General features: G+C 51.0%; 6 protein-coding genes and 1 non-coding gene across 7 annotated transcripts; 5 read left to right on the top strand and 2 right to left on the bottom strand.

Moving 5' to 3' along the window:
• Positions 1–380: 380 nt before the first annotated feature.
• M406DRAFT_344532 (uncharacterized protein) lies at positions 381–3,387 on the bottom strand. Its single transcript, XM_040921986.1, has 4 exons — positions 2,585–3,387; positions 2,354–2,513; positions 1,644–2,161; positions 381–1,579 (listed from the first exon to the last, which is right to left on the bottom strand). The coding sequence occupies exons 1-4, from the start codon at positions 2,748–2,750 to the stop codon at positions 936–938; spliced, it is 1,488 nt and encodes a 495-aa protein (XP_040782181.1). The 5' UTR covers positions 2,751–3,387; the 3' UTR covers positions 381–935.
• Positions 3,388–7,032: 3,645 nt separating this feature from the next.
• On the top strand, positions 7,033–7,688 carry M406DRAFT_354738 (uncharacterized protein). The gene has a single exon (XM_040922989.1). The coding sequence runs from the start codon at positions 7,067–7,069 to the stop codon at positions 7,283–7,285; it is 219 nt and encodes a 72-aa protein (XP_040782180.1). The 5' UTR covers positions 7,033–7,066; the 3' UTR covers positions 7,286–7,688.
• Positions 7,689–10,119: 2,431 nt separating this feature from the next.
• Positions 10,120–11,388, top strand: M406DRAFT_326609 (uncharacterized protein; the record flags this gene model as incomplete). Its single annotated transcript, XM_040920112.1, has 4 exons — positions 10,120–10,188; positions 10,347–10,728; positions 10,790–11,100; positions 11,221–11,388. The coding sequence occupies 4 exons, from the start codon at positions 10,120–10,122 to the stop codon at positions 11,386–11,388; spliced, it is 930 nt and encodes a 309-aa protein (XP_040782179.1).
• Positions 11,389–14,085: 2,697 nt separating this feature from the next.
• Positions 14,086–15,025, top strand: M406DRAFT_240946 (uncharacterized protein; the record flags this gene model as incomplete). The annotated part of the gene is made up of 2 exons (XM_040916138.1): positions 14,086–14,320; positions 14,394–15,025. Coding segments are annotated over 2 exons (867 nt in total), but the record flags the coding sequence as incomplete, so codon positions are not given.
• Positions 15,026–16,163: 1,138 nt separating this feature from the next.
• On the bottom strand, positions 16,164–16,236 carry M406DRAFT_t18. The gene has a single exon. It is a non-coding gene; the product is annotated as a tRNA-Cys (tRNA).
• Positions 16,237–18,080: 1,844 nt separating this feature from the next.
• Positions 18,081–18,862, top strand: M406DRAFT_354736 (uncharacterized protein). Its single transcript, XM_040922988.1, has one exon. It carries the CDS (start codon positions 18,178–18,180, stop codon positions 18,544–18,546), a length of 369 nt encoding a protein of 122 aa, XP_040782177.1. The 5' UTR covers positions 18,081–18,177; the 3' UTR covers positions 18,547–18,862.
• A 484-nt stretch (positions 18,863–19,346) lies between these two features.
• On the top strand, positions 19,347–20,282 carry M406DRAFT_326606 (uncharacterized protein; the record flags this gene model as incomplete). Its single annotated transcript, XM_040920111.1, has 5 exons — positions 19,347–19,488; positions 19,551–19,702; positions 19,830–19,916; positions 19,979–20,044; positions 20,181–20,282. The coding sequence occupies 5 exons, from the start codon at positions 19,347–19,349 to the stop codon at positions 20,280–20,282; spliced, it is 549 nt and encodes a 182-aa protein (XP_040782176.1).
• Positions 20,283–21,169: the final 887 nt, after the last annotated feature.

The raw sequence follows: 21,169 nt of genomic DNA, 5'->3' as shown, positions 1-21,169 counted from the left end.
GTGAGAGCATGCGCACGCGTGCAATTTCCCTGTGGTATTTGTCCTAATCCATGTTCTGCTACTCTCCCCGGGGACTGGAATGCTGTTGCTGGTGGTGACTACGTTCCTGGCTCCGAGACACCCGCCTCCACACATCAATTTTCCAGAGCCCACACTCGCAGTCGCCACTTGGCTTGTTGTTGGCCAGGTGGCCAGGCCGCGTTTGTTTGTTACTCCTCGAGCGTGTTTCTCTTCCTCGTTGCTCTGAAGTAGACCAGTAGGGGAGGACCTCAGGGTGGCCCGCCACTTATAAACCTGCCGTATCCTGGCTGTCATTCGAAAACCGCCCAATAAATGCACTGGTCACAGAAAGGGAAGAGAAGAACAACTCAAAAGTTTTTGAAATGCAGATGTATTTGATTCAGATGAATCAAAGGTATCAAGAGGTATCTCGTGAGCCCGTGCGAATACTACCCGACCATGTGGGAAGGACCATCTCCATGCTGATGCTCTTCCTCGCAGAACGCCGTGGGAAGAAGATCCAGACTCCTTTTGTCCTCTTGATTTGCAGTCATCGTTCATCCTGCCAGAATGGTTTCGCAATCAATACTACTCCCCGACAGGACTGACTGCACCCGGCCCTTATTTGGTGTAAAGAAGCTTTTTTTCTTTGCTTTGGTATGTCCTGCCCTACACAACAAAAATTTGCTATCGATTCCTAGCAGTATGCCCCCGAGCCCACCTAGCCTAACTGGCCAAGAGCTGCATCAATGGCACAAGAGAAAGAGTCGAATGTCGAAAAGAAAAACCCAAACAGAAAGAAAAAAAGAAGTGAAAAATTGGGGCCCATCTCAACGGCAGATTTGTACACGGTAATTCCAAACCAGCAGCTCTACTTATGCAGGATGCAGTAAGATCGCAGTGTGGTCGAAAGTTTGACCGGGAGATGAAAGCACTCAGTGCTTGTGGCCGTGCAGGTGACGGTGCTGGTGGACGTGGGCGTCACGACGGAGTCGAGCCGCAGCCGTAGGCTCGACCGTGACGGTCGTCGTCGTCATCTCCGTGGTCCAGGTGATCGCCTCCTCGAAGACGACCACGGAGATGGTCACATCACCCGAGTCACCAGTGTAGGTGTAGGTGGTAGTGCCCATGGTCACCATGCTGTCATCGGCGGTCGCGGTGACCGTAGCAGCGGGGGTGATGGCCGCCTCCGTGGCCGTGGCGGTAGGCGTGATCTTGAAGATATTGCCAGGCACGACGCTGCCGTTGACTGAAGCGGTCGAGCCAGCCGAGTAGGACAGGGTCGGCATGGAGACAGACGTGGTGGTTCCAGAGTCGGAAGTGGCCTCGCCGGCGGGAGCTGGACCCCAGTAGATGGCGACGTCGCCGGGAAGGCTGGTCACTGGTCCGCTCACATCTTCCTCGACGAGCACAGAGGGCAGGTCCAAGGTGCACTCCCCCTGCTCCGCCTCAGAAATGATGCTGAACAAAGGACAGGACTCGATCTCGCCATCCAGGTTGGTGCAGGTGTCGACGGCGTCCTGCAGGGTGAAGTTGGTCTGGTCCCAGCCCATGATGAAGTCACCGTGGTATCCAAAGCCTGGTGTCTGATTAGTATCGGATCAGGTTGACCCCCCACAATGACGCAGTTGGGAAGTACTCACCGGTAGGGTCGCCGTTCGAGATGACAAAGATGCCATCGCGGTCTCCATAGGCCGCCATATCCCAGATGGTCTCGTAGAAGAGACCCGGCAGACGGACGGGGTGGGTGTCGGGGCAGTCACCAGTGATGACCAGGTCGGGGTAGGCGACATGGCTCTTATGGTCGCTGGAGTCCAGGTTGACGCCATCCCAGCACGAGGGGAACATGAGCTCGAAACGAAGGCCATCGGGGCAATAGGCGTCGATATAGTCCTTGGAGGGCATGAAATGACGGTAAAGGGAGCCCTCGGCGGTCTTGCTGTAATCGAGGCAATTGAAACCAATGGCGCGCTGGGCGAGGTCTGTCTGGGTGGTCTGGCCCAAAAGAGCCCAGTCGGACTTGGGAGGGTCAGGCTCCTCGTAGCTGGAGTTTCCGACAGTGTAGTTGCGGCGGGTGTTGTCGCCAGCAATCATGCGGAAACCGGGAGGGAAAGCTGAAATGGTCTGGTTGCCAGAGGGGGCCGCGTTCAGGAAGTAGTAGCTACAGCAGGTTGTCAGCAACAGTCCATGCTCATGTCACGCGTGAAGGGGTAGGATGAAGGACGGCTCTGAGCGTTTCTGCACAACGGCAGGCGGAATCATGGGTGATGGCGTCCATTCACGACAGGCTTTCCGCACAGCCGACGCAAGGAGGGACAGCGAGACAAGAAACTCTGGGAAGGATTCGACTTACGGGAGCATGCCGCCGACATTAGCGACGGCCTCGAACTCTCCAGTGGTGTTGTCCTGGAAGTAGGGGTTGGGGGTCCAGTAGCCAGACTTGTCGGCAGTGACGGCACACGAGGTGCAGTTGGAAGCAACCAGAGAGTCGTAGTCGGCGACCTCGCTGAAAGCTGTAAGGGGGGGGAAAGGCTCAGTCGGTGCCCGGTATGGGGGAGGTCAAGGAGGGAGGGGGGAAACTTACCTTGGCCGCCGAAGATCTCGTGGACGTGCTGACCAACGGTGCCATAGTCCATCAGAGGGTCAAGGCGGGCCTGACCGAGCACACCACGACACTCCATGCGCCAGAAGGCGGAGGCAGGGGCGGCCAGCAGGGCCAGGGAAGCGGCGACGGGCTTGGCGAAGCGCATCGTGACTGTCTCGCGTCAGATTTGTGGTTTCTGGGGGAAGAGGGAAGGTGATGGTGGGGGGAGTCGCTGGACACGAAGCCAGTTTCGCGCTGACCAGAGCGCGTCAGGTAATAATAACAGTGCAGCACCAGGCTCCCAAATCACTATGCTGGAATAATGATGTTGTGGATAATAATGGTGGGGATGAGGAAGGGGGGAAAAAAAAAGAAGGGTAGCAGAGAAAGAGTCAACAAACCTGAAAGGCAGTTTCGATGCGAGGGAGAAGCTGCTACTCGGGTTTATCTTGGAAAGATGCCTGCAGGCGTTGTCAGAACAGGGTTGGATTCGACGTGGGGTTGAAGGCAGTGGCAATAAACGTGAAGCAGAGGAGGTGATGAGAGGAGAGAGGTGGGGAGGAATAACGACAGCTGTGATCTTGCAAGGTGGCGTCGTTGGTGCTGTGAATGTGAAGCGTGATTCGAAGGGGAAAGGTGGTGATGATGGTTATGGCCAGAATCAGAGAGAAGGTGGAGCCCCCCTGGCATTGACAACACAACAGTCAAGAATGTCTCTGAACAAAAGTGATGCCAGTGCAGTGTAGGTCAAGCTGCTGGTGGGAGCAAGCTGGAACTTTCCAGGTCATGCTCTCGTCTCCCATACTCTCTTTTGACTCCAGTGCTTCCGACCAGTCATCCTCACCAACAATGCTGTAAGCCCCTCCTTCCCCTTCTTCATTGTAGCACGCCATCCATACCTGAGCCTCCAATTGCCAAATTTTACAACCCTCAAAGAATCCCACATACACATATAAATCAATCCTGGTGGAAGGAAAAGCAAAGAAAAAGAAAAGCCAAAGAGGGGGGTGGCAGGAGCAAGTCAGGTACTGACCTCGATGACGGCGGTGACAGTCCGCTGTGAAGGAGGGCGTCAAAAGTGGTTGGGCGTTCTAAACGGTCCCCTTCGAGATGGAGGCTGTTTAATGTCCAACTTGTCAGACCAATTCTTTCCAGGAGATGAGAATGGTGTTGAAAGATGACGAGGCAACAGTCTTGCTGTGTGGCCTCAGTCAGGAATGCGTGGGGATGGTTTTGCGGGTCAAGTGATGCGGGTGAGGCTGGTTCCTTCCTGGCTCGCGGGAAAGTTGGGTTGAGGCTGACTTTTTCGTGACTTCCCAAAAATGACCACACCGTGCTGTTCTGATATCTTCGGATTTCTCTTGACACACGCAAAATAGTCCCAGACTTGAGTGTCCTCCAGTATCCTTTTATCACCGTGCTTTTATGGTTCTGTCCTGCCTCAATCCAAAGGTGCGAGAGAGCGGTTGGTGATCCCTTGGGTCGAAGGTGGTCGGTATCGCTGGCGCAATGCTGATGACTGGTTGAGTGGCTGCCTGACTAACTTGACTAGTTGTGACTTGAATGGACAATCGATCCAAGGAGTAGTATTCACTTGTTGATCTGAAATATATTCCTCTCGTCCTTAAGATAAAACACAAAAAGGAGTGGTGCGATCAACACGGTAGAGAAAGAACGGTTCAGGATGGCCAACGGAGGGCAAAAATTTGTATCGTCCCGCGGAGAAGGGAATGGAGAGAAAGAAGGAAGAAGAAAAATCAAGAGAAGGAACGTGGGATAATTCGGTGGTGGTTCTGTTCTGGACCGTTGCTGCTCGGGTGGGCTGAAGAGAAGCCGAACGTTGCACGGGTTCACAGCCGTTTGGTTGGTCTGAAGAGAAGAGAACAATATCTCGCACAAGGCCACACACAGACACACAGATACACACACACACGCACACACAAGTCAGAAATGAAGGTAAGGGGGTCGGTTCAGGTGGTGGTGGTGACTGGTCAACGAATGTACGGAGGAGGTGAGGTAGAAAGGGAGAGAAGGGATAGAAGAGAAGAGAGAAGAAAACGAGCGAGAGAGTAAAGTGTAAGTATGGAATTGCCTAGACAAGGCCTGACGATAAGAATAACCCAAGAGGGAAGGAAAGACGTGAGAGAGGAGGACGAAGGAGTAAGGGGGCCCTGTCGTGGGCCTGCGGAACGCTCCCTAGCACTTACATTCAGACACCACATACCAATAAGAATACAAGGGCGGATCCAGGGAGGCAGAGACGAAGAGGACTTCAGAGAGAAGAGCGGGTGTGAGAGAGACAGGGGCCCAGGGGGAGGAGGGGTATTCCATTTCTGGAAGTGGGGATACTACATACAGGTGGAAAACGCATAAAAGAGAACACACAAAAAAAGGAGACTGGACGAACGTCGGATCTGAGAGGATCTTCACCTACCCATTTCCCAATCACCACTCACGATGGAGCCCTCTTGCGGGGGCCCAAGACGAGTACCACATAGCACACTCATTACACCCAGTACACCCACTCATAACACTGTACCACCGGCCAAGGTGAGAATCGCCAGCAGATGAGGGAGATCACTCCCTACACAATGTACCCACAACCCCCCTACTTTGTCCAATACGTCCGTCACTCAGATTATCTGTGCCCAGTAAGTTGGTTGTACATGAGATAAATTAAAGGCATAGAAGGTCTTCCGTGCGGCCCCCCGAGACGTCTCCGGGGAACGTTTATCAATCGTACTCCGGGGTGAGAGGGGGGCCAAGGGTGTTTTCGTGTGGGAGGGTGGGAGGGGAGGCAAAGAAAGAAGTAAGAAGGAGGGAGAAAAGAGAAAAGAAGAGGGGAGTCATGACAGGGTTCCCTGGTGAGACAGGAAACATAATGGCAGCAGGGGTTGTCACACCCTGATTGGTTGTATGAGCCTAGAAAAAAGACTGAGCCTCCCTCCCGCCTCTTTAATTCTTAACTCCCAACTGCCAGAGTGCGGCGGGATCCTCATCGGATGATCTGCAGGTAAAGCAAGCCAGGCCACACCATGTAGTGGGTCTGAGGCCCAGGGGCCTTGCAGCCGATGCTGTACCTGCATTGTATTCCCCCAGCACGGGGTATACACACAGGGACAAACTAGAGACAAAGGTCAGAAAAAAAAAGAATTCGAGAACGACGGAGCGACAGACATCGTCTCTCCTGCAAGGCCCCCCCTCTGCAGCTGTGCTTACCTGTTGCGGCAGCAGATATAGTATATGTAGTATATATGTTCCTGGCGCGTTTTTACATTACTTCTTCGGGACCTGACAGAGCACACCAGGGAGGAACCGGCCCAAAAGGCTCACCTGGCCATCCTGTTCTGCTCGCCTGCTTGCTTGCTTGTTTGCCTGCTGCCTCATGTCGCCACACTAAACGGCATCTCCTGTGGTGATCGAGGACTTGCGACCCACGGCAGGTGGGCAAAGGGATGGACACTGAGAGCGGGGCATTGATCGGGTCCGGCACCACGGCCCAAGGCATAGATAGATATCCAATATAATGCGGAGTCGACGACACGAGAAATTTGGATTATCCTTCATCATCAAGGTTACTGCGCATATAGTCATGATCAGCAGTGGATGATTCAATTCTTTCTCCTCGGGCCGGGCCTCTTAACATCCAGCAGCGAACAGAGAATAGAATGGGGAGGGCGAGGGGGCGGGGGGTTGTCCCAGGCCTTTGCACGACCTCTTTGGGCGAGACGTACCATAGTATGATGCGACGATGGCCTTGTAGTCTCCAACCTCACCTGCTGGTTTGCTCTGGCCCTGCCCTGCCCCTCCCAAGTTTGTGGCACCAATGACAAAAGGTCACACACGTGGCTTGTCTTGGAAAAGAAGCGAACGGGTGGTGTGACGGTGCTTAGCTCACCTGTAGCATCTCGCAGGAATCTATCTGACTCTTTCAAACTGCCGCGCCCCGGAGCAGAAAGCACCCATGTCATGGATTCAATTGACCTGTTGGTGCATCCTGCCACGAACTGGCGGTGGCGACCAGCGAGGCCAGCGAGGATCCCCCTCGAGTGCGGCGCGGCGCAGGCTATCCAGATGGCACCTCTGCACAATAAGCGAACGAGTGGCCCCAGCGGCAAAAAAAAAAAAAAAAAAAAGGAACGGCAGCACGGCAGCAACGGCAGCGGCAAGCTCCAGCACAGGGACGGCGATGTCTTGCGTGGCCTCCAAGGGATGTTTAAATTGCAAGGGGCCAACGTACAGGGCAGGGACGACATATGCTCCGTACCACGCCTTACCCGACCTGTCCTAGCTTGGATCAGGGGTTATGAGGAAGGGGGGAAGGCGCCATTGCGAGTGACGAGAGCGCCAAGCTTTGCTGGAGGATCTATCCAGATGTTTCACCCGATCCCTCTTCACCAATCAGACGCCCAGCACCCCTGCCTCCCTGTGGCCCCTGCCTCCCCTTGGCCTGCTTGTCACATTTATCGATATCGATTCGCGATGGCGGCCCTTGACAAGCAGCCCCCACCTCACCTCGGGCATTATTTCTCCTGGCTCACCGGCGCTGGGCGCTTAACGGACGTCGCCTGGCGATGGGGTCGTCGAATTTCCTCTCCTCTTTTGTCGTCCGTCGTCTGTCAGGCAGCGGGCGGGGTGACTACCCACGGCCAGCTACCGTGCCATGCATGCGCACTGCGCCAAATGCCATTTCGGCTGTAGACATTCAGTTCGTCTTTCCCATGTGGGCAGAAGCAGCCGGATATCCGCAATAAGGACCAGCTCTGCCAATTAAAGGGGCTGGCCGCAATAGCATGACACAGGCAGCCGCCTTGTCCCTGCCGCTCCTCATCTGCTGGTCCCCGCAGCGTCCTCATTCTCCTGCCCTGCCATGCATTATTGTCTGCCAGGCAATCACCGCGCCCAAGTCCGCCAGCAGCAAGCCGAACGCATGCTGGAATTCGTGGCGGGCGCTTTGACTGTTCTCAGGAGCGGCAGTCGTCTCAACAGTGCCATCGGCGGGGCCATCTGGGGATGACAAGTGGGTACATGTAGATTGCACCGAGATAATCTCTATTTACACAAGCCGATGACGACGAATCATTCAGAACTCTATGCGCCGGCTGCACCTTCTCGATGACTCGATCGCACGACCTCTGCCGGCCGCGAGCAGGCGCCGTAGCTGGTCGGGCCACGTGCAAAAAGTGATACCACGAGGAAGTTGATGCCATGCACTGGGACACGCGTGTGTGTGTGTATGGTCGATCGACCGCTACTGCATGGCCTCTCTCGATCTTCGAACCTCAGCTCTAGCAATCGTTCATCTTGCCACACATATTCAGGGTCTGGGCAGGGCCGCGGCACCAATTAGCCCTCGGAAAAGCTTCCAAAGGCTTAACTACCGCCGAGCAAAACCCCCGGGCGAGTGGGCGAGTTCGGAACGGTGGCGTCCCGCGCCGGTGTCGCGGATAGAGCTACTATGGCATGCCGTGCTCACTGTCCAGGACATCTCATTATTGGCGCAAGCGCGAGACAGACAACATTCGTGCCTGTAGTCATGATTATGTGGGGAGGAATTCACCAGAAGCACTTTCGTATCTGCAGGCAAAGTCTCACCTTTTGATCCCTGGGTATTGCATGGGTCACGTTTCCAATAGACTCGAGAGTTTTCCAAGAGTTGTACAGACATGTCCCCTGGTCCCTGCCTCGTGTCTTAAACCGCGAAGACTGACTGGTAGACTTGCGCAAGGCGAAGGCTTTAGGTATTCTAGGATTTCTCAATCCACCCCGTCTGTTGCGACCAGTGTAGTGGGTCTGTCTCTCGGACAGGATTGTTCTCATTCAGTCATTAGCTGTTGTTTCTGCTGCTGCTGCTGCTTGTGGCAACAATGTTAGATTGCGAATAGCCTCATTCACAAACCCTGTCTTTACCAGGCAAACGGTGAAGAGCCTCTTCACCAGCACAACAGTGAGGAGGAGTGAACAGTCGTTAGTCCATGTGATAATTATGGTCCTCGCTCTCACAATGATTCTGTTATTCATTCGTTCACCGCTTCTGAAGGAGGTTCTGTTCTGTCGCTGCTGCCACTCATTCTCTATGTTCTCATTCCTAGAGGGTGCCCTGAAGCCTCTTTCCATCTGTCTCGCTGTTCCCTAGACAGGTCGGATAGGATATCAATCGATCAGCATAATTGGGTTGCCAGAGCCCATGCAATTTTGAGGCTCGAAGTTGGGGGTGGTGATGTTATGGAAACATTCTCGAGCTTGCATTTGAACAGCAAAAACATTTACAACACCGCAGAACGATAAGTTTCTCGTGTCCTTGGCGGGATAGATCGTTCAAGCCCGGGTTCTGTGGCTCTTATCATATTACACTCACTCAGAGTGTTATCCACACACCAAGCACATAATATCTTAACTCTCTTCATTTCATCAATTTATCATCTTGTCACATGAGTTGGACTCACGACATCCCAGTTATAATGCCAACTCGAGATGATGCCTTCAAACAGCAACTTTGTTCATAGACAGGTGACATTGAAATGGTCAGAACCTTCGGGTCTTCACGCATTCAGATCTTAACAACGTTCATGTTTGATATTTTTTTCATGGCTGTGATCCAATGAGTAATTACAATATAACTGACATCCAAGATTGTTCATCTGGAAAGCTGATATCAAAGGCACCATGATCATAGTAAATTACAAGATGATACAAGTAATTGAAGTGCATGGTGCCTAGGAGGATGGTGTGCTGCCCTTGATCTGGCGTCTATGATATTTTCACTTCAGTGCGTCAGCATGCCAAAGATATCATAAAGCGTAAGTGAAGGTATTCACAAATGGTACTCAAAATAATAGAAGTATAAACGCAGACAAGAACATGGACTATAACTTACCAGCTTGCCTAAACCTCAGGCTGGTCGATACTATGTCATAGTTCAAGAGATGCAGCAAATGATCTTCCTGCAGCCGAAAGGTTCGGAAGAATGACAGACGATCAAAATACCAAAGCCAGAGACCTCACTTTTCAACATCATCTGATCTCGAGAACGCGCTCGATCCACGTATCATAGATAACCTAGATCGTGATCTCTCAATGACAAATTTGACACTGGGCAGAAAGGTTTTGTCAACAACATATCAAGTGAACCTCCAGTAGCAGGTACGCAGTATTGACTTTTCTCATAACTTGTCCTGCAAACGCTCAAGCACTCTATCTCCTGCCAGTTCCCATCTCCTTCGAGCTTCCTTCTCGTGTTGCCTTCCCATGACCACGCACCTCGAATGTAAGGCCTGCACCTCGTTCCGCCTACCCTCGCACCAGGAAGTGTGGCAACGCGTCAGCGTGCACGCGAGATTGGTGTCTGTGTTTGTCTACGCATCACTGACATAGAATGCGTGATCACAGTCTTCCCTATTCCCGTCATCATTTTCATCATTTTCCCAGCTTCGATCCTCTCGTCGACGGGCCCCTTAGAGCTGCCACATCCACAGAGTAGCAACAGCTAACGGACCATCAACCTTGAACAGACATCGAACCGCAATCCGACCAAAATGGAGGCGGCAAAGACGATGATGAGCGGTCCTGCCGAAACCGAGCGAAAGATTCTAAAGAAGACCGAGGTGCGTAAACATTAATGCACCATACTGGCCAATCCCTTACTCTCGAAACATTTGGAGCCCTTAACCGTGTTTCGTGGAGTCTTGACATAACGTTGCATCTGGGCATTGGTCACCCAAATGAAACAACAAGCTGGTCGTGTTGACTAACAGACAAGCAGCACACGTACAGGGGTGGTCGTAGAGGCTACTATGCCCTTGTACAAGACCTACCGCTCGACATGGACCTGTACGAGCACGACATCCACGGCGAAGAGTGGAAGTGGTTTGACGACCCACTTCCCACAAACGAGGACGAAGACCGCCAGAGTGGACGCACGGAGTTCACTAGATACCACATTGCGAACCCTCAGGTGGTGGCCAGAGGAGTCATTCCCACCTTGAACCTGAGCCTGCCGGCTCAGTGTTTCGACAATGACGAGGATGCCGAGACGTTTCTGCACGCCATCGGCAAGCGTCACAATACTGCCGTGGTCCTTCTGGGCAAGGCGAAGTGCGCGAGGACTCTGTGTGTCTTCTTGGACAGTGTCTTCCATAAAGACGGTTTGTCTCCTCTGCTCATGACGGCGCTTCTATTCCGTATACAATCTAACTCTTTTTACAGTTCGGTCCAAGCTGACCGAAGGGACCGAAGTCCCCGAGAAGCGCCAGATCCCTCTGGCTGCCCGCCGCTTTCGCTTCTGGAACGCCGTTGCGAAGACGGGTCTGGGTCAGGACCTTGGCATGTACGTTGCCCGTCACCTCGTCCTGATGCTGGCCTCTGCTCTCCGCAATTATACCCGAGAGCCCAAGGGAAACTCCGGCGTCTACGAGAGTACCAGAAGGATAGTCCAATGGCTAGACGAGACGGACCCTGGCATGATCGAGGAGTTCGAGGACGAGGAAGACCCCAGTCATCGCCCCACCGACCAAGATGTGCCTAGTGAAATGAGCAGAAACAGTCGAAAGATGATGAACAAGAAGCTCAGAGACGCATCTTAGAATGGTGGAGCTGCTTCTGTCGCGGCACAACGGGATGCTATTGATGGGACCGAGTTTATGCCGCGGTCGTCCAAGAAGCGCAAGGCTGATGCCGACGAATCCCCCGATGATCTCTCAGACCACGACCGCCACAATAGGAAGCGTACCCGCTATCACGGGCCTCTGCAAAAAGGAGAAGAGGGCGATCTACCGGAGCGGCCGAAGAAGAGGAAAAGGGCTTAGGCCAGCCATCGTCACTCGACTGCATTCCATACGGCAGTCATCTTCACGTTTCGATCACTCTTTGCATGCCAATATGGCACCAGCCGCAAGAACGCTTTCCTTTTGTTGAGGAGGTAGTCCCGAGAGTTTGACCGTTCCTAGCGCCGAACAGTCGAGCCGCGATCAGAATTGATGAGCCAGCTTATATGGGTGCACGGCTGAATGGTGGGCAGAGAGTAGGGGTCGGATCGGAAGACGTCTAAGTAGGACAGTCATTGAGAAGTTGTTGAACACGGAGGATTGTGAAATGTGGCTGTGTGGGGTGTGTATCGTTGACGTGTGTATATCGAAGGTAGCCAGTCATCACCTGCAGCCAACGAATTCGAAACACCAAAGTCTGAGGACTGTCAAAGATTTTCATATAAACTATCTCAATGTCCTCGTGATAACTAGCAAATGTTGGCACGTGCCGAACTGCTATGACACGCGCCTCCCAAAAGATAATTACGCTGCAGCCTGTGTGTTTTCCCTCCCTGGCGGCGCGGCCAAATTCATCAGGCATAAGAGATCTGACAAGAGAGAAGAGCAAAGAGGGACAAAGAGAAAAGAAGAGAATGAAACATGATTTTGCACCCTCTCAATTCCTTTGGAAGTACGATATGCGTGTCAGGGAAATCAGAGAGCTCTCAGATGTAGACCAAAAGAGAAAACAAGACCAGAAAAAAAAAAAGTGATCCCCCAGAACGTAACCAACGATTCTCGTGCCATGAGAATCGAACACTGAGCCTCTTGAGTTTGTTTGGCTCCGTGGTTCCGAAATACTAAACAGAAGTATGAAAGCAATCTGTACCACTCGGCCAAACGCCCTCAGGCACAAGCACATATTTTGACCACACCTATATAGCCAAACGCGGTCTGGGCCTCGTACGTGTATGCGACCCATCCACCCTGAGGTAGTAAATAGAGTAGCGTTCACTCAATCTTTACCCATATACAAATGGCATCGCCACCTTCCCCTTACAGTCACCATTTTTGGCACGGTAACTCAGCGATCCTGACCCATGCCCATTCCAAGGTTCTCAGAACAGAACCAGCAGGTGAGGTCCACTGTCTCAGTAAGAAGAACTGATGCGCAATAATCAATTGGCCTTTTTTCCTTTCTCTTCTTATAGTAGTACAGGAATGACCTTTCATGAAATCTCTCTGTCACGGTGACTTGAACCGTTTCTACAGAAGGCGTGTATTGGCAGCTGAAAATATGATGAAGATCCTCACTGCTAGACAATCTCATCTTCAGCTTTGAATGAAACATCGCCCTTTGTAATTGGTGGCACTTCCAATTCATGTTTCTCACAGGACAAACATGAATATCGACTTTTTACCACGACTCAACTGTCGTAGCTACAGTCTTTAGCTCGCTCATGATGTGAACATCCATGAATAGTACTGTGCATCCTAAATTGCTGCTCAAGTCAAATTTCAAGAGCATGTAAATGCTTTGAGCTGCGAGAAATCTGGGTTGGCCCTCTGTATAGAGCTTTCTCAGAACCGGAGCGAATAGATTGTTCAATGTTTCCCCCTTCACCTCCTCTTCTTTTGAACATGTGTGCCGTCCCCCAAGTCTCGTAGACCACTTACAGATAATCAGCCCACAGTGCCACTTGAGGTGAGTGACCTGTGTAACAATACCAAAATGAAAGAGCCCAGACGCTGCTACATACCAGGTATCCTGATGTTCACAAGCCTTGAAGAGGCGTCAAATTGTCTAGTTTTCTGAGTGCCACAACGACGCAACTTCTCGACTTCGAAAATGCCCAGGTGAGGATACGAATCTTCAGCGGAAGGAGCTTCCTTGTGCAAAAGCTGGGTTGACAGAGCTGACCCGAAATGATGCGCCACGGCGAATATAACACGCGCTCGTAACCAGCCAGAGCACCACAGTCTCTTTTGATAAAGTAATAGTTCGCTGTATTATATCATATCTGCCAGCAATGATGTTGAATATAAGACGAGATAGTCACCGCCACCTCGTCATTCGTAACTTGGGCTGAGGAGTACGAGCAGACATCGAGTAGCACAACGAGCACGCTAGACAATAGCGAAACACGGGGCTGAAAGCTGGCAACATCCGTGTGTCCTGCCACATATTCTCATCTAAGAATGTTGCTGCCATTCCAATTGTGTTCGACCGCACCACGTGGCTCAGCTGGGCGGTGAAGCAGGGCAATTGAGCGCTCAGGACTAGGTGGATTCCACGATGATCCTCGACTATAAGTTCCGCGCAAATGCTTGTAATTGGTAAATCATCAACATGACGTCAGATTCGGCCCTGCGCGTCGGAGAATCCACGAACATTCTGCAGCCTCCTCTAGCGGCTGTGATTCACGGACACGAGGAGATGATGTGGCTTGCGGATGGCTTACTCCGCGATCACCGAATGTCTCGGTTCACTTGCATCGTCAACAGCATACAGCGCCCATGTTGGAGAATCCAATGATAAGCATTTCATGCCCCTCTCCTCGTTATCATTACTCGGTCTGATTCTCTACCTCTGGTCGCAAAGACAGAAAATAATTGATTCGCAATGAGCCTCATGACACATATTTCTCTGGCACTAGCCCTCATGGTATGACCCTATTCTACTTCCAGAACGTGTTTCGCATGAAAGGCACTGACTATCTGAAGGCAAGCGCAGCGGCGGCGGGGAGGGACTGCATCTCGGCCATCTCGTGGGGTGACCCGCGCGTTGACCTCTTTGGCGTTACAACAGGGTCAACCATCTGGCACAAGTTCTACACCGGCTGGGACTGGCAGCCGTCTGGGGCCTTCGAGTACATCTCATCAACAGCCAGCCCCGACAACTGCCTGACCGCTACAAGCTGGGGTGTAGGACGTCTCGACGTATTTTACGTGGATGAGGAGACGGGCGGTGTATCTCACACGTGTAAGCATAGTCATTCGTTCTCTCATTCCGTCGTTAGGACGAAACAAGAACAGTCCCCTCTGACCTCGCATTCCGTGAACAGATTTTGCTGATGGCAAATGGCAATTTCAAGACCTTGAGAGCCAGGGCGCCGTCGGTATTGCCTCCTTATCATCGGCTGCAGACACATTCGATATCTTTGGGAGGACCGGCGAAGGGTCTTATGTACACAAAGCCTGGACCGGCGATGCATGGTTTCCAAGTGAGGGTTGGGAAGATTTGGGGGGATACTTCTCCAGTGATCCCGCTGTTGTCTCCTGGGGACCAGGTAGGCTGGACATTATCGGGCTCTTTGGGTACACCGGCCAACTCCAACACAAGTACTACAACAACGGCTGGTCGCAGTGGGACATCCTAGGCGGTGGCCCGTTTGTTGGAAACCCCTTGGCTACATCATGGGGTCCAGAACGCCTGGACTTTTGGGCGATTGATTCGAAAGGGGAGCTGAACCACCTATACTGGGACGGAAGCCAGTGGTCAGATTGGGAGCAGCTGGGCGGCGAGTTCACTGGCACGCCTAAGGTTGTGCACTGGAACGCGTCGAGGATTGACATTGTCGGCAAGGATCTCAGCACTTCCAAGTTCCAGCTCAAGAGCTTTGATGGCACGAAGTGGAACCCAGATGGGAAGGATTGGTATGAACTGGCCGGTCCCTTCGAATCCGAGCCAGGTCTGCTCGCCAAGCAGGAAGCGAGTGAGTCCAAAATCCAGCCTTTATGCACGGTGCCCTCTTGTCCATTCATTACTAACAGGGAGCCTAAGACTTTTTGTATATCTTCGGCATTGACGATGATAAGGAGCTCAGGATGCAGATCTGGACAGGGTATGACTGGCAGCCAGGCTTTGACCAAACGTGGCCGCTCGGAAAGATCTCCATCCCCTCTGACGGAGATGCCGAGATGGAGAAATTGCAAGAGGTGCTCGGGCCTCTGGAGCTTTGAACGGCCAGGCCCATTCTGTAGCGGGACCTCAGGATCCATCAAGACACGGTGATGGGTGCATCAAGAATCTTGGAAGGCCCAGAGGAGACGACCTAATTAGTCTTATTTCTATGATGGCAAATACTGCAAACCAACCCCCACGTCGATTCCTAAGCTCACATTGAATGGATGGTGCTGTCTACCTTTGGCTAATGCCTTAATGCCCACAAGAGGAACCGTCAGCTTCCATCCTCGTCGGAAGAATTCATATCTCATTGATTATCGGCTCGATGAGCCAGTCTGTACTCTCCAGGGCTGCTGCAATATCTCACTTTGGAAAGAGACTGGATCGCCGGTCACCCGCACAACAGCCCTGAATGGGACCACAGACACCTAATACCGGTACACATAGTGGGCCTTGGGCTTGTTATAAATGTGTGGAATGGTAATAGGATGGGTTAGGACTGCTTGCTGCCCCAGCACTCACGATGTCGAACTACAAACCCCCAGGTGCCATTGGTGAGCCCGCGATCGTGAGTGAACGCTGACAAACGCGCCAAAAGCCAAGAATTGCAACAAACCAGTATTTCAAAAAGATGCAGGCTGATGGCGGCCCTTTGAAATCTGTGATCCATGCTAGCCATTAATTATGATCAATTCTCACTTCAGTGCCCAATGGGGGCTGCAATCGCAAGCAAGACAAACAGAACTTAGGAGGTCAAGTTTTAGCACATGCTTACGTAAAGCGGCGGCCTCCACGACGAGCACATCGATACCCATGAACCCATCCACAACCCAACGTACGTAACCCCTCAACCTTTGCATCTGCATGACGAGACAAAACAAATTGCCTTGCTTGAAAGTAGATGAGAATGCAAGAAATTAGCAAAAAGAGGGACTACTCGGACTCGAACCAAGGACCTTGGGATCTGCAATCCCACGCTATAACCGCTTAGCTATAATCCCCTTTCCAACTTGAACTAAGCATGGAAAATTTACATTATAACCCCTTGCATTGTGGGTCTATACCGAGGAATGATTGGGCCTGCAGATGTACATGCAGTATTGGTTCGATTGTACAATACCAGTATGAAGACCAAGCATAAGTTGTCATCATATATCTGTCGGACCCATCAAAAGCTGCAAGAATGGATTTCATAAAGATAAGGTCTTACTCCATTTGCCGGGGCTGTGGTAATGCCTCAAACAGGCAACAAGAGACCCCTGCGCATTCTTCTGCAGGGTGAACATCAACATAGTCTGCCAAGCCAGGGAGAGTTAAAAAAGAGCTGGGATTCAATAAAATCCACTCATGATCAAAGAGAAAGGAAGAAATAAGCAGAGGCATTGTAACATGAACTCTTCGTGGGGGATGAGTGATTGAATATATCTCGGCAGTCCCAAGCTACTTCAGGAGGGGACTCAAAAGCTTCACATGAGACTAGCTGTGCCGTGGACAGGAATCAATCATGCTGATGAGTTCATCTAAACAGAGAATTCTCAGCCCAAAGATACATCAAAGGATTTTGTGGGATTTATGGCCATAAAGAGGCATTGAGAATGGAGTGTGCCCGGGCAGTACTATATGCTACGAAATGATTACACCAAAATATTCATTTGCGTACATTTTTAATTTAATAAATTAATACCCACGTATTTGTGTGCTCTTCAGTTTCTATCCGAAACCTTTGTTGCCTTAGACACATATATATCCACAGTCAAAATGGCAGTTTTTCCCAAGCTGGACTCTTCCGCAGCCTACCGAAAAGTCATCCTCAAGAAGCTGATGTAGGGCGATGACGATCTCACTGAACAAAAGCCACAGGGGTGGTCCGGTCGTGGCTGACCTGGATCAAAGGAACCAACGCACGCCACCCAGGAAGCTCACACAGCTGACAAAAGGGCCTGCTTCACAGCGCCCTGCGTTTCCCCTTGGTGAAGTTTCACAGACTAAAAGCTCTTCAGCAACCCCAATGTTAACGTTACTACTTATGAATTTTGTCCTTGTTTCGGCCTTGGTAAGTGTCCAGGTGCCTGCAGATCTACAGAGGCTGTGCAATGATAACATCACTCACTAGTACATAGAATAGTCACTGTCAGCAAAATCCTGGACTTTCTATTCGTATCCTTATAGCTTTCTAATTTGCTATTATACCATTGCTTTGATTTCTTGAACTCCAAAACTGTGTTCACTCCAATGAGACCACTTGTTTTGGCACTCCTGATATCGTGAGATCTCTGAACTCGTAGCTTTCCTCAATCTGCAGTCTAAAGATACGCGGAAATAGCCAACCCTGAATTTCTAAGGTGGACTTGTGGCCCTAGCGGTCTAAGCGCTGACATTCGCAAATATCGGGCGAGTCGTAGACTCTTGCCGGGCTGTCGGTGGCCTATCGGGACGATGCGTCGCGTGGCAAGGAGCTGAAGGCTTGTTCAAGGTGGAACGCTCAGCGGTGTGGTTATTACCTAGCGACCTTGTGGATCTTTGCTGTGCACTACTATGGGGAAGGGAGACCAAAGGCCAGGCGTCAGTTCGTACTCGCGCAATGATGCTGGAAAGGATTACTGGTATAATCGAATCCTCTTCGTATTTTTTTGGCCTCTCTCCTGGCGTCATCCAAGTTGTAACGTTCACCTGCTCAGCCTTGTGAGGCTGTGTTGCTATAGTGCATTACACTTCAACATTCGCTCACATAGGTATATTTTGAACCATGTATCTCAATGTCAAGAGGGGAAATGAAAACACATATAAAATGAGGGAGACACCTTCGACGTAAAAGCATTCTATCTAAACATCAACACCAGACGCGACCAACAAGCCCAATTGATTACTTACGCATCACACCAAGCAACCATTTATACGCACTTTTTTGAATCTCAAGATTCCCATCTCAACCATTTACCAATATGCAGACCACAACCACCTTCTCCCTGCTCGCCGCCGCTCTGAGTGGCCTCGCGTCCGCCGCCATCCCCAATGTCTACATCAATGCGTTCAGCTACGAGACCGATGTGAACACTACTCTGACTCTCTTCCTCGGAGAGGTCTTCACCGACTCTACAGCGCTGAACCAGGTTTCGACCCTGTACCTCACGGGTCTCTCCAACGCTGAGCTCTCGATCGATACTATCGTCTGCACCCCGTACAAAGATGCTGAAGCCAGCGTGATCGGCGGCCTGCCTTTCTATGCAGCCTCTCCCGCAGCTTTCCTCTCGACCAATGAAGTCGTGATTGGCAGTATCTACTGCTCCAGCACTGGCTTGAGCTACTATTAAGGAATCGATGGATCTGAGGTGTGGGATGAGTTTGAGTGCCCTGGCTGGAGAGAACTCGCAGGAGCCAAATCACTGGGAAGAAGTATTCGAGAGAACTATGTCTTGAACGGGAAAGGGGGACTTGAGGGACTAATCTGATTGCAAGAAGGCATTATTGTTTATTGATTTATACTGATTAACGCGTATATAGAGCCTTGTGTGGCAAGCTTTTGGCACCTCCACTAGGGTTATACATACGGGAGATTGTGGAGGAAGCATGCTTTTTGGATATTACAGAGTACTCATGAATATACAACATTAGACAAACTCAAGATATTGCTGCCAGACAGTTGACCCTTGAAAGCCTGGTAAGAACCCCAAAGAAAGACTCATAATCCGCTCCAGCAATATAATGACAAAGTTGCTTCATTATTTGCACCCCCATCTACTTTTTGCCTTTCTTGCCTGGTAAGGGAGTGGTGGGTGCACTCAAATCTATTAGCAAATCGCACATGAACCAGAGTACCAAGGCATTGTGGATAATTGTGAGCATATTCACAAAAGCTGTGGTAAGGGCTAGGAGATGTGATGACAAGAGCGCTGTAAGGATCTTTCGGCTCCTTCTGCAGCTCGATTTTGTGCCTGCCCACTTCGAGCAGGCCAACTACTTTCACAAACTGCAGGTGCACCGTATTTCAGAGAAACGTGCTATCAGCACCAACCTGGACCTCCTTTTCCTGGTGTTACGCGTTCATGACACGCGTCCGCTTGATTATCAACACACCTTCCTCGACAACAACACCCATACCATGCCGACAACAATGCCCGAAGAGAAGGCAACACCTGAGCAGCTGCCTGCAGCACAGCCTGCACAGTCTTCCTTTTCTGATATCCAGCGACCAAACCGACGAAACCGCGCCGACGCCCAAACTGGTACCAAGCAGGCACTGACAATGGTCTCCCGTGAGTACTTACGCACTCTTCTTCCACACCGTTGCAACAGGCTTATACCCACATCATAACAGCTGTTGTCTTCACCAGACCCACTGGTGAGAGGCTTGAGGTTTACCCATCATCAGATCAGCAACTTGATCGCTTGATACGCAACTTCCTGCGTCCGCAAGAAACTTTCATTCCACAAGGCGCTTCCCGCCCTTCCATCCACACTCCATCAACGGTACGCATCACTACGATTGGGTTGAGACCAAGGGAAGGGTTTCAACAACGACGAGCAGGCCAAGAAAAATGAATATGCTTCAAGCAGATATAATTTTCGAATCAGTGCTGAAGAGATTGCACCACAGATTGAATATCCACCCCAAACTAGCAACTGCCAGAAAGTCTGCAAGAAGAAAAGTGGTACCAAGAGACGTGGAAAAAAGAAGTTTCAGGTGAGGCACTTTCAGTAAACATGGGGATTTCCTCCTCCTATTTGAGACTAATTGCTCTGCAGCAAACGACTGTGCAGCAGGCCATCCAACAGTCTCTGCACAACATGATTGAAAGGGAGGAAAACAATGTCAGTGTCCAGGCCGAAGCGGTTTAAGGAGATGATACATCCGTAATCGCAAGTTTAGTAATAAAGAACCACCATTGCCCGGGCCTGGAAGTAATTTCTTGTACCTAGTGGCATTGAAACGCGAATCCCTTGCCAGCTGTCCACGTGCAAGCTCTACCCCATATTCGCCTCGTATGTCAAAAATCTCTGTAATCCACCATTGCTCCAGAATCCCCATGTGCTCATAGAAAGACCGTGAATAGAAAGGACTTGTCGACCTTGTCGAAACTCGCATGGCTGCCCCATACCTGACCCGCCTCATTTTCATACGGACCTCTCAGATATTTCTCTACCCATGGTGGTATGGTGGCTATGATCTTCTCATTTTAAGGAATAAAAATTCAAAAGAGGTTACAACTTACAAGCTCAAGATAGCAAGATAAATACAACTTGACCAGAACCTCGGGAGTCATGACATCTTTTTACGGAGACAGCGTCGGTAGGACGAGTGTGTTTTGTCCACGTATGGGAACGTTTCATCCAACACGAGCAGCAATCTGACGATATGAAACCCAGGATCATGCCAGATAATCAATCTGTTCTACTCAAATGCTGTCGTTCAATTCGATTTTGTACTTCAATGCTCATTCTTCCGTTACTAAACAGTGAATGCCGAGTTCTCCTGAGGTCGTATTAAAAATCAAGGTCCAGTAGCCACGAACGCCGCTTCAGTGTCACGGTACAATCAATCAAGGCCATTTGATTGAACAGTTCCATTGTGTGACTTTGAAAACTACTGAGAAAGAAAGCGGGAGCCCCATCTCCTCTTGAGTGAAAGAAGCCCGTTATACACTTGATCTTGTACATGCTTAATCAGTGGTCAACGCCATAGCCACTTGAGTGAATGTTAACCAAGGAGGCATGCTGCTAGAGGAAAAGACTCCAGCCAAGGCACAAGACAGTGCTAACTCATGATGAGGGTTACACCTCGCAAAGCAGGGATATTCCTACTAGAACATGGCGGTAATAGAGGGTGTCGTTGTTGGTGGTTGGTTGTGTGGAACGGATGATGTTGAATCTGGAAGGGACTGAGACCTGTTAGACCCTAACCCTGGTAAGACCCACCTCGACCTCTGACGTCGGCTC

This window comes from Cryphonectria parasitica (genome assembly GCF_011745365.1).
Source record: "Cryphonectria parasitica EP155 unplaced genomic scaffold M406scaffold_1, whole genome shotgun sequence".
Lineage (NCBI taxonomy): Eukaryota > Fungi > Ascomycota > Sordariomycetes > Diaporthales > Cryphonectriaceae > Cryphonectria > Cryphonectria parasitica.
The sequence above is the reverse complement of the archived record's forward strand: the minus strand, read 5'-3'. Positions and strand labels throughout refer to the sequence as shown.

Bases quoted from the DNA above. Each gene is read 5' to 3' on its own strand.
- M406DRAFT_354738 (XM_040922989.1), top strand. From the start codon at position 7,067: ATGGCGGCCCTTGACAAGCAGCCCCCACCTCACCTCGGGCATTATTTC.
- M406DRAFT_344532 (XM_040921986.1), bottom strand. From the start codon at position 2,750: ATGCGCTTCGCCAAGCCCGTCGCCGCTTCCCTGGCCCTGCTGGCCGCC. The intron at 2,514-2,584 runs GTAAGTTTCCCC...CCCCCCTTACAG, and splicing joins CGAGATCTTCGGCGGCCAAG to CTTTCAGCGAGGTCGCCGAC. The intron at 1,580-1,643 runs GTGAGTACTTCC...ATCAGACACCAG, and splicing joins CTCGAACGGCGACCCTACCG to GCTTTGGATACCACGGTGAC.
- M406DRAFT_354736 (XM_040922988.1), top strand. From the start codon at position 18,178: ATGCAGACCACAACCACCTTCTCCCTGCTCGCCGCCGCTCTGAGTGGC.